The sequence below is a fragment of the Barbus barbus genome, assembly GCF_936440315.1.
Source record: "Barbus barbus genome assembly, chromosome: 11".
In the NCBI taxonomy this organism is placed as follows: Eukaryota; Metazoa; Chordata; class Actinopteri; order Cypriniformes; family Cyprinidae; genus Barbus; species Barbus barbus.
Window position 1 is genome coordinate 12,939,767 of NC_136739.1, and position 17,181 is coordinate 12,956,947.

General features: G+C 35.7%; 1 protein-coding gene across 1 annotated transcript in view; it reads left to right on the forward strand.

Annotated features, from left to right (window-relative positions):
- The first annotated feature begins 5,123 nt into the window (after window positions 1–5,123).
- The window catches only part of LOC306876636 (synaptotagmin-like protein 5), a 28,903-nt gene continuing 16,845 nt past the window's right edge, over window positions 5,124–17,181 (forward strand). Inside the window, exons 1-5 of the mRNA XM_079427965.1 lie at window positions 5,124–5,263; window positions 12,250–12,625; window positions 14,639–14,845; window positions 15,080–15,186; window positions 16,900–17,008. Of these exons, the coding sequence (XP_079284091.1) occupies window positions 12,501–12,625; window positions 14,639–14,845; window positions 15,080–15,186; window positions 16,900–17,008 (548 nt within the window). The 5' untranslated portion in view covers window positions 5,124–5,263; window positions 12,250–12,500. The remainder of the gene's footprint in view (window positions 5,264–12,249; window positions 12,626–14,638; window positions 14,846–15,079; window positions 15,187–16,899; window positions 17,009–17,181) is intronic.

Genomic DNA, 17,181 nt, shown 5'->3' on the forward strand with positions numbered 1-17,181 from the left:
CTCTAGTGGAGCTATGAAATGTAAGATGCATCATATATCTGTTCTTTTTTTTATTTTATTTTTTATCTGACAGTGCTTGTTTCTCTATGAATCGGTTCTTACTTGAATTGTTTATTTTTATTGTCAGATTTTGAATAATGGTGTAAATGCATTTATTTAAACCCAAACATGTACAGTTCACATATAGCACACTTGATTTTGGGCGCTATACTTTTCATACCTGCTTTCTTTGTTGCATCTATTTTATATTGACCTCCTCTGTGAGTATAATGCACAAAAGTTCAGACTACCTGAAGAGGGTGTGAATTTGAATTATTTTTGTTGACACAATCTACAATAAACTTTTTTTAACATGCCATAAGTATACATTCTTTTATTTTTTAATGTTAATATGAATGCATTTGTGGGTGCTATTGGGATTTTGTCCATGCAATAACATAAAATCTATGAAAAATTCTACTCGAAATGTGCAAATGTTGAGTATAAGTTTGGTACATTATGCTAAAGTAGTTGTTTTTGTTGTAGATAACGTCAGGGTCTCTCTGGATCAGGAATCATATGCTAACACCCAAACAGGGCAGATAATGCACACCCTCACGCATTCAAGGCTAAAACCAGGAGCCGTTAACACACACTTATCGACCGTTCTGACTGCTTTCACACACATGAACATTCAATAGCCCCCTATCCAGCTTGGACGGTCCTGTTCCTGCATAACACTGCATGTAAATCATGTTTTGCTGGAGTGACAGATACTGTATCACCAATCACATTTACAGTTATATTGGCTTAGGTTCATGGCTTATTGACATTTTTTAAGTTTTAGATATTTTGCTTGCTGTATATGCAACATCATATCTGTTTTTGAGGTTGTAGATCAAAGTTGTTACTTTTAAAATGAATTTATTGTCTTGACTTTCTGTAATGAAAGTTTCATTAATTTCATTGATTTATTCTCTGAAACTGGTTAAAGGGGTTTTGTATGTGTATGTTTTTGACTCATTTTGAGGGGATGTGTTTATTCGGGGGATGCTCACCTCTCACGGAGATGGGGGTGCAAGCACATATCACTGATAATGGTGGGAGGTGCATTCTTGCCAAGGGGGGTTCCTATTTTTCTATCCCCTTACTCTCTACCCATCATTAAAAAAAAAAACTTTCTATTTTAGATAAAAAAACCTCATTCTGTATTATGTCTTTTAAAGTCTTTTAAACGCTTATCAATAAGCCTTTTCCTCCTTTTCCTCAGTTCTCTCCACACAAGGTCCAAATTTACTGGTATTACTATATTTGTGGGGACATTGGGACCCCATAAAGTAGGGAATACCAGCGCCACACACACACACACACACGTCTATGAACACTTATTATGCCTAATAATTCAGATAGAGTGAAAACCTGACTATTAAAAGTATTTTACTTATTATACTTAAAGACGAAAGGAGCCATCAACCATGTTGCACAGAAACAGAAACAGTTTAAATTATTTCAGACTGTGAATCACGCCAGAGTGATCTGGGACTCAAAACTTAAACCAAAGGGTATTTTAGGGGGGCACCTGAATATCCGAAGTATTATATCCAAGAGGGACCAAATTGAACACCTGCTTATGAATTCAAACCTGGACTTCTTAGCTTTAAGTGGAACTTGGTTGTCTACCAGCATACCATCATGCATGATTGATATTCCTGGTTATAGTTGTTACAGAAAGGATAGACCATCACGAAGAGGAGGGGGAGTAATGATTTATATTAGGGATACTTTTAAATGTGCTGAGGTACAACTAGATATTGTTGGATTAGAAAGTTTGGCGCTAAATGTTATATTGTCCCCAAAAATGAATTTTAATCTTGTGATCTTGTATAATCCACCTTCATATGATATGTCTTTTTATAATAATTTGGAGGAAATGTTGAAATTTTTAAATGGGCGTATTGAAACTGTTATATTTGGAGATTTTAACATAAATTGGTCAGACAAACATGGTAAGCAAAAATTGAAATCAATTATAGCAAAAAACAAATTTAACCAGTTAATAAAAGGACCAACAAGAATAACAAAAACAAGTAAAACTCTTATTGATCTGGTATTTACAAATAAACCTGAACGGGTAATAAAAACATATAATCTTCTGACAGGTTTGTCTGACCATAACATGATCCTGGTTGTTAGGAAATTAACAAAGAAACGTTTGCAGAATAATTTTCATCAAATTTTTAAACCAGGAAAAGTAGGTATTCCTCAGAGCAAAATGTTAAAATTTGAAAATGATATGAAAAACATAAATTGGGATGATGTATTGGTGAATTGGACAAAAACAGTGAAACTGTGATGAGAACTATTGAAAAAACTATTCAAAAATACACACAACCGCTAAAATGTAGACAAAATGCATCTCTACCATGGTTAAATTCAGATATCTATCAACTAATGAAAAAGAGAGATATAGCTTTGAAAAGGTCATTGCTTACAAAAACGTAGACAGATATTATACATTTTAAATCATTAAGAAATAAAGTAATTAGTGATATGAGGAAGGCAAAAACTGCATATTTTGAGAAATTGATTATAGAATCAGGAGGAAATAGCTCATCTCTTTGGAAGTGTATAAATAAACTTTCTAAAAGAGAGGGTACACAAAGAAAACCTCTATTGGAGCTGAACATAAATGGTAGATTAAGTACTGATAGCACTGAAATTGCCAATGAATTTAATAGATATTTTACTCAGTCTGTGGAAGAGCTTGCTATGCGTTTTAAAACTATACAATTACCTCAAAATGTAATAAATGGCACACCCTCATCCTTTCATATTTCTGAGGTTGATGAACATAAGATACTTCAAATTATTAATCAACTGAATAACTCAAGGGCTAAAGATATATTTGGAATGGATACTGCATTTGTAAAAACATATAGTGCTTGTTTGATAAAGCCCTTGGTAAATCTGATAAATTTATCAATTAGAGAAAACAAATTCCCTTCGAACTGGAAAACTAGTATTGTAACTCCAATTTTCAAAGCAGGATCAGCTGATGATGTTCAGAATTATAGACCAATTTTTATTCATCCTGCTATTTCAAAAATTCTGGAAAAATTGGTAGCTGAACAACTTATCAATTATTTAGAAAAACATGATTTACTTTATTCTAAACAGTTTGGTTTTAGGCCTAAGTATTCAACAGAAATGGCAAACTGCTATCTCACAGAATTTATTAAGGAATCTTTAGATAAAGGTAATGTAGTAGGTGCAGTGTTTTTAGATCTTAAAAAGGCATTTGATACTGTGAATCATGAAATTCTTCTACACAAATTAAATTTATTTAACTTTACTCAGCAGGCAATTAATTGGTTTAGATCATATTTAGAATCCCGAGATCAGTGTGTTAAAATTAATAATTCAAGATCAGCTTTACGAGATAATAATATGGGTCTTCCTCAAGGATCAATTTTGGGCCCATTGTTGTTTTCCTTATATATGAATGATTTTCCAAACTATTGTAAGCAAACAAAATGTCAGTTATATGCAGATGACACAGTCATTTATGTATCTGCAAAGACTCCAAGTTTAGCTGCAGAAATATTAACAAATGAAATGATTGGTGTGTCACAGTGGTTACAGAACAGTTGTTTGACCCTGAATTGTACAAAAACTGTCTCAATGTGTTTTTCAATTAGAAAGAAGGAAATGAGTGGTTTTATAATTAAGATCAATCAAAAGGAAATTGAAACAGTTAATAATTTTACATATTTAGGTGTTATTTTAGACTCTCATTTGAAATTTGATATGCATGTTAAGAAGCTATGTAGAACAATCAAAACAAATCTGAATTAGACCATATATATCATTGAAAGCAGCCAAGTTATACATGCATGCAATGATTTTATCACATTTATCTTACTGTGTGACTGTCTGGAGTCAGGTTTCTCAACTGACTATTAAACCTGTCAGATCCCTATATAAACAAACACTAAAAGTTTTGGATAAGAAACCAACCAGATGGCATCACTGTAGCATTTTACAAAAATATAGTTTGCTTAGTTTTTAAAATTTTATAAATTCATCTTTTATTAAAATGTTTTTTAAATGTTTAAATAATCTTGTGCCAAAAGTTATATGCAAATTAATATTAAAACAGAGTAGTAAGGGGATCGCTACAAGAGGTGCAACTACACAGAACTGTATAATACCACAGAGAAAAACAAAATTTGCACAATCTACATTTTCAGTTCAAGGTACGTTGTTATGGAACAGCTTGTCAGCTGAATTGAAAATACAAACACAGTTGAATATTTTTCAAACAAAACTGAAAAAGTGGTTCAAACAAAAGCAGATATGTGAACATTGATGGTGGTACATAGTTTTAGTTGTTTATTTTATTTTATTTCATTTGTGTTTCGTTTTTTTTTTTTTTTTTTTTTTTAGCCCAACCAGGGACTGGGGCTGCAAATTAGCCTCTGGCTAGAAGCCTATATGTAGAGCATCGGCTGCATGAAATTGTAGCAATGTTATACTGCATTGTCCCTGTTAAATAAACTAATAAATAAATAAATACATTTTGTTTTATGTATTTTAACTCTGTAAACGAGCATTACCTGAACTAACCAGCAGGTGGCATCTTTGTAACATAATTTATAACATTTTCTTTCTATCTATCTATCTATCTATCTATCTATCTATCTATCTATCTATCTATCATCTATCTATCTATCTATCTATCTATCTATCTATCTATCTATCTATCTATCTATCTATCTATCTATCTATCTATCTATCTATCTATCTGTCTGTCTATCTATCTGTCTGTCTATCTATCTGTCTGTCTGTCTGTCTGTCTGTCTGTCTATATCTATCTATCTATCTATCTGTCTATCTATCTGACTGACTGACTGACTGACTGACTGACTGACTCAACATATGCTGACAAATATGCTGAGGATATTCCCTCTCCAGTCTCAGAGAGAGATTATGGCACTCCTACGATGCAGACGCGAGGAAGTCTCTCTCTCTCTCTCTCTCTCTCTCTCTCTCTCTCTCTCTCTCTCTCTCTCTCTCTCTCTGTGTGTGTGTGTACTCGGTCACGGGGAATCCGTGGGAGAGCAAACTCCGCCCACGCCATGAACATCTCCAGTGGTGAGAGCTTGTGGGGGGGTTGCCTCGCGCTCGGAGCTCGGGCTGCAATGAACACGCCGCTACAAAGCTGCTCTTGAGCATCTAAGAGGACTGCAGTTGACGGGATATTCACGAGCGAACGCTGCGGCAGGTAGGACATCAGTTTGTATCCTGGTGTGCTTCATATATGCGGCTTGAGGGAATAAACGCGGCTTTACGGTGAGATGGACGCAGGAACTTCAGTGCTTTCATTATGTCTCCTCTTCAACTGTCTGTTTCTTCTCAATACATCGGTTACATCATCTTAAAACAGTCTAAAAGTCAGTGTCAGAGGATATTCCCTGACAAACAAGCCTGTTTTAACACTGTTTTAGGCATTACATATAATGTCGTCTCACCAGGTGTTTGAACAGGTGCAATGCAGCAGAGCGTTTTTCTATTTATCGAGGTAGCCTGAAGTCGTTTTCATATCTTTGTATAGGCAATTTTTGTGAAAGTTTAAAAGTGTCACCACGGTTCAATCCGTGGTGTTTATTGCACAAATTATGTGAGGCTAGTTGTCCTACTTTTTACTCCAGTGAATATTAATAGGGTAGGTTTATTTTTGTAAATCAATTTCTGTGTAGATAATGCCTTAAAGTCTTGGGGACAACATGTCTTGTGTCTCATTGTGCTTCTGTTGTGTTCACTTGACTACCATTGAGAAAATATGATGATATTTACATTTTTTTTGTAGCATATAATTCACAAATTTATTTGAAATTTAATTACTTAATTTAGTTTTATAACAAAAAAAAGAAAACTGAAATCAAGCCTTTTTGCAAATATATATGAGGATAACCAACATATGGGATAGGATATAATTCATAGCTAAAACGCCTTTGTACAGTAATGATTTTTGTAGTCCGCAAGATGTTCTTTAACATATTTACACAGCTCTCCACACTTGCCAAGCGTGTGCCGTGTTTATCCTTCAGTATGATTTAGTATCCAGAGCTATTATGACATCATGAATGGCAAACTGACCCACTAGTAAGTTGTTGTCTGTAAACTATTAGCTGTCTAATTTGGTTTACTCCACCCCTTTAATATTTAGAAACGCAATTTTTGTTAAAGCTGTTACAGTGATAATCACACTGAGAACTCGAACAGATGTCCTACTGGTGTACAGATTAAACTCTGTGGCTGCTCACACGGGTGGAAGAATGCTGGTGGAAGTTATACACATGGATTTGAGTTCTAATTATTTGCTTATCACAGTGGTGACACATGCAGTGACGGAAACACCTCTTAAGCATTTTAACCTCTTGTCACATGCTGATAGGTAGGCTAACTGTTTAAGATGTGATGTGTCATCTTTTGTCTACTATGGGCAACAACATACAGTAAATCACTTCTGTTTTCCGAAGCATTAGCTATTTATACCAGCGTGAGACATAATCAAGATAAGAGGCAGCTGGAGGAATAGCACATCAGTTTGACTGGCCAGAGGAACATTGTATTAGTCAGAGGTTCATACTTTTTCATAGCTCTGGACAGTTATGTTTAATGCAAGTATCAGATGTTCATTCTAACACAAGAAAAAGTAGACTCTAATGTGACAATTGTGAACATACAATTTTTTTATGTAAAAAATGTTTAAGTTTATATTTCTTTAACTGGAGATGTTTTAATTTTACATTTGTATAATAAATTAATACATGGAGTTTTAATATCAGTAAATAATGCAGATATGAATAATATAAGTATTTAAACCACAAAATAAAATAAAATGTAAACAAACATAAAACAAAATTAACCCAAATACACAGTTTGTGTATTTGAAGTGAAATTTTACCCCCATAAAATCACTGAATGTCCATAATATTTTTTCTAACAGAGTGACTGACACTGATACACACAGAAAATGTATTATATAGGAAAGAGAAACATTGACTATTAACTGTACAGACAGGAAACATTAGTGGCAGCTGGACCGTAAGAGCTAAATCAATTTCATTAAAAAGACTGAAAGCATACCCATCAAAAAATGTTAAGGCCTTTTTGTAATTTTAATGTGCACTGGTCCTGAAAAAAGAGAATGCGTGTTGAAAAGTTTAATCGGCATCACAGAAAGAGAGACCAAAATCTGTCATGTTCAGACAGTACATATAAAGTGCTCCATGATATGATTAACTGCACTGATGTCCTTTTTTTAAAATTCACAATCATGCTCTCCATAACTGACATTTCGTATTGATTAGTGTTTATTCAAAGGGGCACAGCTGGAGAGAAGGACAGCATTACATTGCATGTCGTTAAATCCATTAGTCTGTTATACTTCAAAATTGGTCTGAATGTGTGTGGAGGGACTCTAGCAACATAATTTCATTTATATCTACTCCCTTACTTCCATGTTAAATTATGTGAACCATATAATTGCCATATATGATGACTTTGAAATAGACCATGTTCATTTTGTGATTAAAAAGTTTCTCTTTGTGTTAGTTTGTGTAATTTAATGTAATGTTTGACTTATATTTATAGATATATTTGACTTAATATAATAAACATGTACAATGGCATTATATTGACTGTTTTCCTCCCTGCTGTCTTGATTTTGATATTTGCCTTTTAATACTCAAAATCTCTTATCGGTTGACCACTACTATACTTACTACCCAGGACCCAGTTTTGTCTTGCTAATCTGCATTTCATAGCTTTTTGTCCCTTTTTTATTATGCTAATGCAGCCTCTCTGAAAGGCATGAAACATGTATGAGTCTAATCTCCATTAAGCCAGGTGTTGTTGGTGAATGTGTCTCCATCATTAGAGGAGTAATTACTGAGCTGAGAGCTGGACTGGCAGCTTGTTGACTTGCTCTCGAGATTTATGCACTGAACTACATTTCCCATGGTTCTTGCAGCATGCTTGTCATCTTTAATGCTGCTTTCAGGTCATGTTGAGATGATTGTATTCACACATGAATGGCATCACAGTGTCTTAATTACCAGAGGGAAAATTCAGGATTGTGAGGTGTCACGATTAAAACATGCTGAAAACTAACTTTCATGCGTTCAGTATACTGTTGATGAAAAATACAAATAAGGCTTGTCAAAAAATGCTACTCATTTAGCCATTCATGAAGTGACAGGCTTGTGCAACTACATTTCAGCATGAGAAAGATAAAATGCACAGATAAAGAACCAATTTCAAATCTAATGTAGATCGATACAGTGTTCTTTATTAGGTTGCAAAGGGCGGAAAAGCTTCCTGTGTTTTGTCAGTACTTTTTTTTTCCCAACCAAAGTAATTTGAACTCGCATCACACAGTAATGATGACTTCTGAGCTAGTAAGTAGGAATTTCCCACGAGGACTTGAAGGCAGCATTATTCCTGGTGTCTGGTGTCTTAATATTTACTAGAGCCTGAGGTTGTCACGTGTTGGTTTCTGTTTAGTTCCTGTTTGTCCTTATATTCTTATATTCCTGTTCTAGTTAAGTTAATCATCGTTTATTCTAGTCACCTGTTTTGCATTAATCATCTTGTTTGCTCCTTTGTTCCATTTGCTTTATAAGTCCTCAGTTCTGTTCTTTTCGTTTCGTTGTCTCAGCTTGATGTTAATTTATGGAAAGTGAGTTGATGCAGATTAAAGTTCCTTTTGTTTGGTTATTCCTTCGTCAAGCCTTTTCCTCTACAACCACAGATCCGTAATAGGCTACCAATGAATTAACAGTGCTGTGGGTGTTGTTGAGTCACTTTAATTAGTCCAGGTATATGGCAGTGTGGAATGGATTAGACTATTTTATTACCATTTAAGAATTTAGTTTTCACATGAAAATTTGAAAACTAAATTTACGATTTACGGTCAATCTACGTTCCTTCTCTCACCTATGGTCATGAGCTTTGGGTCATGACCGAAAGGACAAGATCCCGGATACAGGCGGCTGAAATGAGCTTTCTCCACAGGGTGGCTGGGCGATCCCTTAGAGATAGGGTGAGAAGCTCGGTCACTCGGGAGGAGCTCAGAGTAGAGCCGCTGCTCCTTCACATTGAGAGGGGTCAGCTGAGGTGGCTCGGGCATCTGTTCCGGATGCCTCCTGGACGCCTTCCCGGGAAGGTGTTCCGGGCGCGTCCCACTGGGAGGAGACCCCGGGGAAGACCTAGGACACGCTGGAGAGACTATGTCTCCCGGCTGGCCTGGGAACGCCTCGGTGTCCCCCCGGAAGAGCTGGAGGAAGTGTCTAGGGAGAGGGAAGTCTGGGCATCTCTGCTTAGACTGCTGCCCCCGCGACCCGGCCCCGGATAAGCGGAAGAAGATGGATGGATGGATTAAAATTTGAATAGAAGACCATTTTCTCACCCTCCTTTTATTTCAAATCCTTATGACTGGTCACAAAAGATGGAAGCAGATGCTATTAAGTTTACCACTTTCATTGAAAAAGAGCAGTGTGAACATTTATCAAAATATCTCCTTTTGTGTTCCATGGATGAAGGAAAGCAATGAAGGTTTGTAACAACACGAGGGTGAGTAAATGATGACAAAACTAGCTATTCATTTAAAGTACACTGCTGTTCAAAGGTTTGAAGTCAGTAAGATTTTTTTTTTAAAGAAATTAATACTTTTATTCAGCAAGGATGCATTAAATTGCATAGTTTTTATTTATAGTCTATAATCTATTTAAAATATACTGTATTTATTAAATGCTGTCCTTGTTAATTTTATATTCATTAAAGAATCCTGAAAAATTGATCATTGCTTCCACAAAAATGCAGCAAAACAACGTTCACTACTGATAATGATAAGAAATCTTTCTTGAGCAGCAAATCAGCATTTTAGAATTGTTTCTGCAGAATCATGTGACACTGAAGACAGTAATGGCTGCTCAAATATTAGCCTTGCATCACAGAAATGAATGACATTTTTTAAATATATTCAAATAGATAACCGTTTTTTAAATTGCAAAAATATTTTACAATATTGTTGATTTTACTGTATTTTTGATCAAGTAAATGACTTATTTCAAAAACATTAAACGTTGTACTGGCCCCTGACTTTTGAACAGTACTGTATATTGTTTAACAACATAAGAGAACTGTGTGATGGTGTATGTTTATACAGGGCTCTGTGTACACTAATGTGTGTACATAGGGTGGGATCCAGTGAGTTGCCGCACCTTTTGTAACCCTGTAATTTTTTTTATTAAAGCAGCTCAGCAGTGTACATCTTGCTCAGGAGTTTATAATGAACACACCAACCTTCAGACTCAAACACATACTAACAACTGCCTGACAATGATAACAGTAAAAGGGAGAAGAGATTAGATTTGTTTTAATTAGTGCTGCTAGACATTGCTGGCCCATGCTGTCCTTTTCCTCAGCGGAGAAACTGAAGTTACACTTTTAAAGATCATGGAGTGTGTGTGTGTGTGTGTGTGCGCTTGTGTGTCCCTGTAAACAGTTCTCGCATGAGAAATTTGAATTAATTTTGCTCCACATCTTCCTGGTGAGTCAGACACTTAATGGAACAAGAACCTCAGTTACACACACAGGCAGCAACAGACACACATGCAGTTCATCTTAAAGCAATTTTTGTACTGTGACATTACAAATAATTTGTCACTTGTGTGTGACACATAATAGATGTACGTGTGTGTGGTTGTCACCGATGGCAAGCACATTTCTTAGTGTAAATGATGGTGTGAAAAACAGCTTTTGAAGGTTCTGATTATGTAGGCTGGCCCGTCAGACACGGTGTATCAGATTCTGTCAGACAACAGAATGTAGGAAAGCGAGTCGTGCCCACACACACACTGGAGTGCATCATTTCTGTCCTCCCCATTTGCCACTCACTACTGATTTCCAACAAATCTGGAACGAAGAGATGACATGCATATTAACAATATTCTAATAATATTATAATAACGTAATATACATTATTAATTGTAGTGATGAATATTAGCAAAATGTATGTTGTTACACATGCACAAATTTCACATGCACAATTTTCAGGTAACCATTTTATAGCATGATATTCCCTCTGGTGTATTTTATAAAATTCCAAATAAATAAAAGCGCTTGGCAGGAAGAGAAGTAAATCTTTTTTTTTTTTTCACTTATAACTGAACTTGTTGTAAGAAAAAAAATCTTTAATTAACAAAATAGAATATCCATTCTGATGTATATTTATTTAATTAGAACATACAGTTTCATTATTTAATAGACTTCAAGCTCTATTATCTATGCTATTTGTGGAAAGTGTCAGCTATTAATGCAAAGTCAAGTCACCTTTATTTATATAGCGCTTTTAACAATATAAATTGTGTCAAAGCAACTGCATAATATCAAAAAAGGAAAATAGTGTCAATAATGTAAAATGAAAAGATGAAAAAAAAAAAGATTTTTAGTTAAAGGCATTTCATTATTGAATTCAGTGATGTCATCATCCAGCTCAGTTATAACTCAAAGGTTATAGGTTCAGTCCCAAGTATGCCTGATGTACAGTGATTACTGTCCTGTTCTATTACTCTTGTGCTCTCGAGCGAGCCACTTTACCCCAGATTGCCGCTGGCAGACTGCCACTGCAATTAGTTTGTCACTTTAGATAAAAAAACTAAATGGTGACTTGTAGCTGTATCGGTTTGATTGGGCATTCATGCTGACATCTGGACTGTCAGTCTATTCACAAAGCAGATAATAAAGATCATCATAATCCATAATATAGTCTGTAATACTGAACCACATAAAAAGTGCTTGATTTTGCCTCTGAATTATTCTTATATATAATTTTGGATTTCTATACATATGTGATCTTTCATTTAGATATTCATTATGGTTTTAATATTTTTTCCCCTCTGAGATTATTTGCTAGTCAATATAATGTGATATATGTAAAATATAATATATATTTTTTTTTTATAGGTAATAGGTTGTTCATTATCATTTTCGACCATCTCTCTCTCGCTGACCCTTTGGTTTCAATATAACTTTTTTTTTCTACTGGGAGCATCTTGTTTTATTTCTTAACATTTATTAAACTCTTTTGACTTCAACTAGGTTATAAGGTGAATCATGATTCACGAGTTATACAATTAGTATGAGACCTAAAAAACCCCTGATTGATCACTGATGGTTTTTATATGGATGTTATGCTTGCAGGCATTCAGCAGGTGAAAAGGTTAACGATGCACTGACCAAAAGGATCACAAGACCTGCCACAATTGTCAAGAGATGAATGTTATTGTCTGAAGGACCAGGCAGATTACCATTTTGGGGATGTGAAGATTAACTGAAGCAATCCTTCATTCTGACTGAGGATTCCAGCTGCATTCATGAAGCATAATTGTTATTGGTTTGTGGCCAGTTTTTTTTGGCTGAGTTTTCCTGGAGCTCTGTGAGCAGTTCTTTCAATGGTCATGGCGAAGACAACCGATTCCCTTAATCTGTCCTTCCTCCTGGAGCACGAAAGGCAGTTGGTCTTGAGTGTTCTCCAGAAAGACGAGAAACTCCGCAAACGAGAGGAGAAACGCATCAGGTAGCGTCTTCAGTGCACAATTTCATCACAAGCAGTCATTTTCTTTAAATATATACACATTTTCTATATATATATGTTCAGTGCTGTGTACACTTGGATGAGTTAAATGCAGAGCACAAATTCTGAGTATGGGTCACCATGCTTGGCCACACACCACTTCCCTTTCCATATATATATATATATATATTAATAATAATAATAATAATACACGGACAAACACACACTTTTGCAAAAGTAGTTAGTTACTGTGTAAGAAAAGTAGCTAACTACATTGAATAATTTCTAATTACAGTCATGGCCAAAAAGGCATCCTTGGTAAATATGATCAAAGGCGGCTGTGAAAATTAATCTGCATTTTTAATCCTTTTGATCTTTTATTAAAAAAAATTAACAAAAATCGAACCTTTCATTGGATAAGAATTTAAAATGGGGGGAAATATCATAATGAAATGAATGTTTTTCTCAAATACACGTTGGACACAATTATTGGCACCCCTAGAAATTAAGAGTAAAACATCCTGAAGTATATTCCCATTCATATTCACAATTTTGAGCACTCCAGGGTGATTTATGAACACGAAATTATCCAGCCATGGCTTCTTGAAAATTCCCATTTCCGCCGTCAGGGCAATAATTAAGAATTTCCAATCAACAGAAAATGTTACGAAACTGCCTGGAAGAGGACGTGTGTCTATATCATCCTAATGCACGGTGAGAAGGAGAGTTTAAGTGGCTAAAGACTCTCCAAGGACCACAGCTGGAGAATTGCACAACATAGTTGAGTCTCGGGGTCAGAAAACCTTGACCAAAAAAAAAATTGTCAAACAGCACCTACATCACCACATGTTGTTTAGGAGGGTTTCAAGAAAAATTCTCCTGGCTCATCCAAAAATAAACTCCAGCATATTCAGTTTTCAGACACGACTGGAACTTCAATGGGACTGGCTTCTATGGTCAGATGAAACTAAAACATGATCTTTTTAGCAGCAAACACTCAAGATGGGTTTGGTGAACACAGGGATAAAAAGTACCCCATGTGTACAATGAAATATACTGCTATATTTTTGATGGTGTGGGCCTGTATTTCTTCTGGAGGTTTAGACATATGGCATCATGGATTCTATTAAATAGCAACAGATAAAAAAATCAATAAGTGACTGGCTCTGTTAGAAATCTTATAATGGGCCATGTTTGGATCTTCCAACCGCACAATAATCCAAACACAAACCTCAAAAACAACACAAAAATGGGTCACTGAGCACAAAACCAAGCCTCTGCTATGGCCATTCCAGTCCTCTGACCTGAACCCTGTAGAAAATGAGTGAGGTGAACTGAAGAGAAGAAGCACCAACATGGAGCTGGCAATCTGAAGGATCTGGAGTTATTCTGGATGAAGGAATGGTCTCTGATCTCTTGTCAGGTGCTCTCTAACCTCATCAGGTATTATAGGAGAAAATTTAGAGCTGTTAAACTGGCAAATGGAGGTTTCAAAAAGTATTGAATAAAAGGCTGCCGTTAATTGTGGCCAATGTGTATTAGAGAAAAATATTTCTTTCATAATGATATTTCCCCCATTTTAAATTCTTATTATCCAATGAAAGGTTAGATTGTTTTAATTTTTTTTTTTTATAAAATATAAAAAGGATTAACAATGCAGATTAATTTTCACAGCCTTGTTTGATCATATTTACCAAGGGTGCTGATATGTTTGGCCATGACTGTAAATTGTGCAAAGAATTAGGGTTTATGAATTAATTAACTATTCCAATTAGGTTGCAGCAAAATTAAGAAGCTATAGTAAAAACAACAACAACAACAACAAAAACTTGACTACCAGAAGTAATCACTTTCCAGGACTACATACTCCGTCAGTGAAAGTAACATAAAAATTGCCATGTGGCATTGAAAATGTCTTTTTGAAATAGATGAACTGTGTTCAAAGCAGCAGACCTAATTTATAGGGTGAATTCATTTAGTTACTCCCCAACAGTGATGCCAGTTGTGCCTCTACAGGAAACTTAAAAATGAGCTTCTGGAACTGAAGCGAGCTGGTCGGCGTAGTTCAGCGGATCAGCGTGAGTGTGCTGTATGTCTGCGTGCTCTGGGTCTCATCCTGCAGAGGGGTAATGTGTGCACCAACTGTCATCGGCGCATCTGCAACTTCTGCACTGCTACGCCTCCAGACAGCAACTGCAAATGCACCGTGTGTGCGAAGACTGCGTGAGTCACACACAACATCCATACACACTCTGGTCTGTAATGGTGAATAGATGGTAGACGCCATGAAATTGAGTTTTTTGGGTTTTGGTCTATATTCTGCCCCAGCTTTTTGTTTCAATAGGAACTGTGTCAACAGTTCATAGGCTCTTTAATAGGTGGACCAATTAGGCTGTGATTTGCAATTCTATAATTGGTACTTACACAGTGTTGTCTGTGTGTGTCTGGCTGATTTAGGGAGCTGAAGGTGGTTACAGGAGAATGGTTTCTGGAAGAGAGATCCAAGAGGTTTCAACATGCCAGCAGTGATGTAGTCAAACAGTCAATCCTCAGCAGTCCTGCAGGTGAGACCAAATCAGAATTTGTGTCAACACAGACATCCATCAAACAGTGCCTGTAAATGTTGCCATACATACACACTGTCAGCCCTGACATAATGGAAAATTTTCCTCTTCAGGCTCTTTTTAAAGGGATCATGAAATGCCTTTTTTTATTTTATACTTTTCTCTGAGGTCCCCTTATAATGTTATCAAGATTTTTACATCAAACAACACAATTTAGAAGTAATAGGCTCTTTTCTGTCCTGTTTTTAACCCTCCTCATCTGAACGCTCTGTTTGAATAGCCGTGGAGGATTGTAGTCACTTAAATGCCCAATGCTATGATTATCTAATAGTTGTGTATGTTTGAAAGTGAACACCCCTCACAGATGGAAGCTGCTGTGATTTAGGTCAAAAATACATAAATACTGCGTTACATATCAAAAGTACATATCAAATGATCTATAATAACAGACAAAGCAATAGTGACATATAATAAAAGCAGTTACTCGCACTTGTGTTGTGTGACAATCCTGCGTTGAATTATTCCTTGTTTGTAAATGAATCTGCGGTAAAATGAAGCGAACAAAGGATCAAGTTCTTACTGACGCGGTCTGGAACTTCATTAAAAATAGTTAATCCACTCTTTCCTAACGTTGGGATCAGACAATACAAATACTGCTTTTCCACAACTTGGCACTGTACAGCATCTTGTTGTATTCAACGCCATCTTTATCGTTTGGTTTCTGTAAAGACCTGTGTTCACCCTTCTCGATATTTACACTAAATGTGTGAATTGGTGGGCGGGGCTAAACCGGCAGTGATGTAGTAGCAGGCGCTGATCTTCTGGCATGTGGTGTTTAGCCACATGATTACATTTAAAGAACATTCAAAAAGCTGTCATTTTGGCGGACTGGCTTAAAACTAAGCTGTTTTTTGACTAAAGACAAAGTTTTGAGTTCTGAAACTTGCTGGATGTTTTTAATAGTACAATGACCTCTTATATGTCAAAATATCAAGTGTCAGTTCATGACCCCTTTAATTATTTTAACTAGAATAGTTCATATGTTTCAGTATTTACAAAAAATATATTATTGTTTTTGCATGTCCAGTTGCACAGCAGCATTAAAAATAAAATGTAGAATTCAGATCAGGTTTTGTGTTGATTAATGGTCATTTATAGTGAATAGTGAATTATAGTAAATTCTGGCAAACCGAAAATATTAGGATGAAACACATTTTCGATTTCAGACAAAATGTTTTTTGATGGATGGAATCATTGACCAAAACAGTGATGTTTAATTAGGGCTTCTCCAATAATGTGATTTACTCACCCTCAGGCTATCCAAGAGCTTTGCTTTGTCAAGTTTATTTCTATATCAGAACAGATTTGGAGAAATTAAGCATTGCATCTCATTCTCACCAATGTATCCTCTGCAGTGAATGGGTGCCATCAGAATGAGAGTCCAGACAGTTGATAAAAGCTTCACAATAATCCACACAACTCATCCATCAATTAATGACTTGAGAATTGCAAAACTGCCTGTTTTTAATAAACAAATCCATCAAGACATTTTTAAAACCATTGCTTCAGGCTAAAATATGAGTCTTCTATATATAATATTGTTTCCTCCATTATTTTTCTCTGAAATGACATGCTCAAAAGACCATGTGCTTTTAGCTTAAATGGCTTTGATTTACTTATTTTTATTATGAATATCTGTTTTTGTTAATGGAGATGGAGGCTCTGCTCACAGATCATCAGAGATGGAGAGATCGTCCACGCCACAGCCTGAGAGATCAGCTATGCCCAAATCCCAGAAAAGCACAGGGAGGAACAGGAAAGGGTGAGGGGCATCATTTACAGTCCATTGAGTTGGCTATGCTTAAAATCACTTACTGTGATACAGTTACTGCAGTTAATCTTATTTGTGCTTTTTATGCCTTCTTCTGTATACCTGGAACATTTACTAAAATGTAACACTGTAACCGCTGTATCCCATAATGAAATGCACTCAAC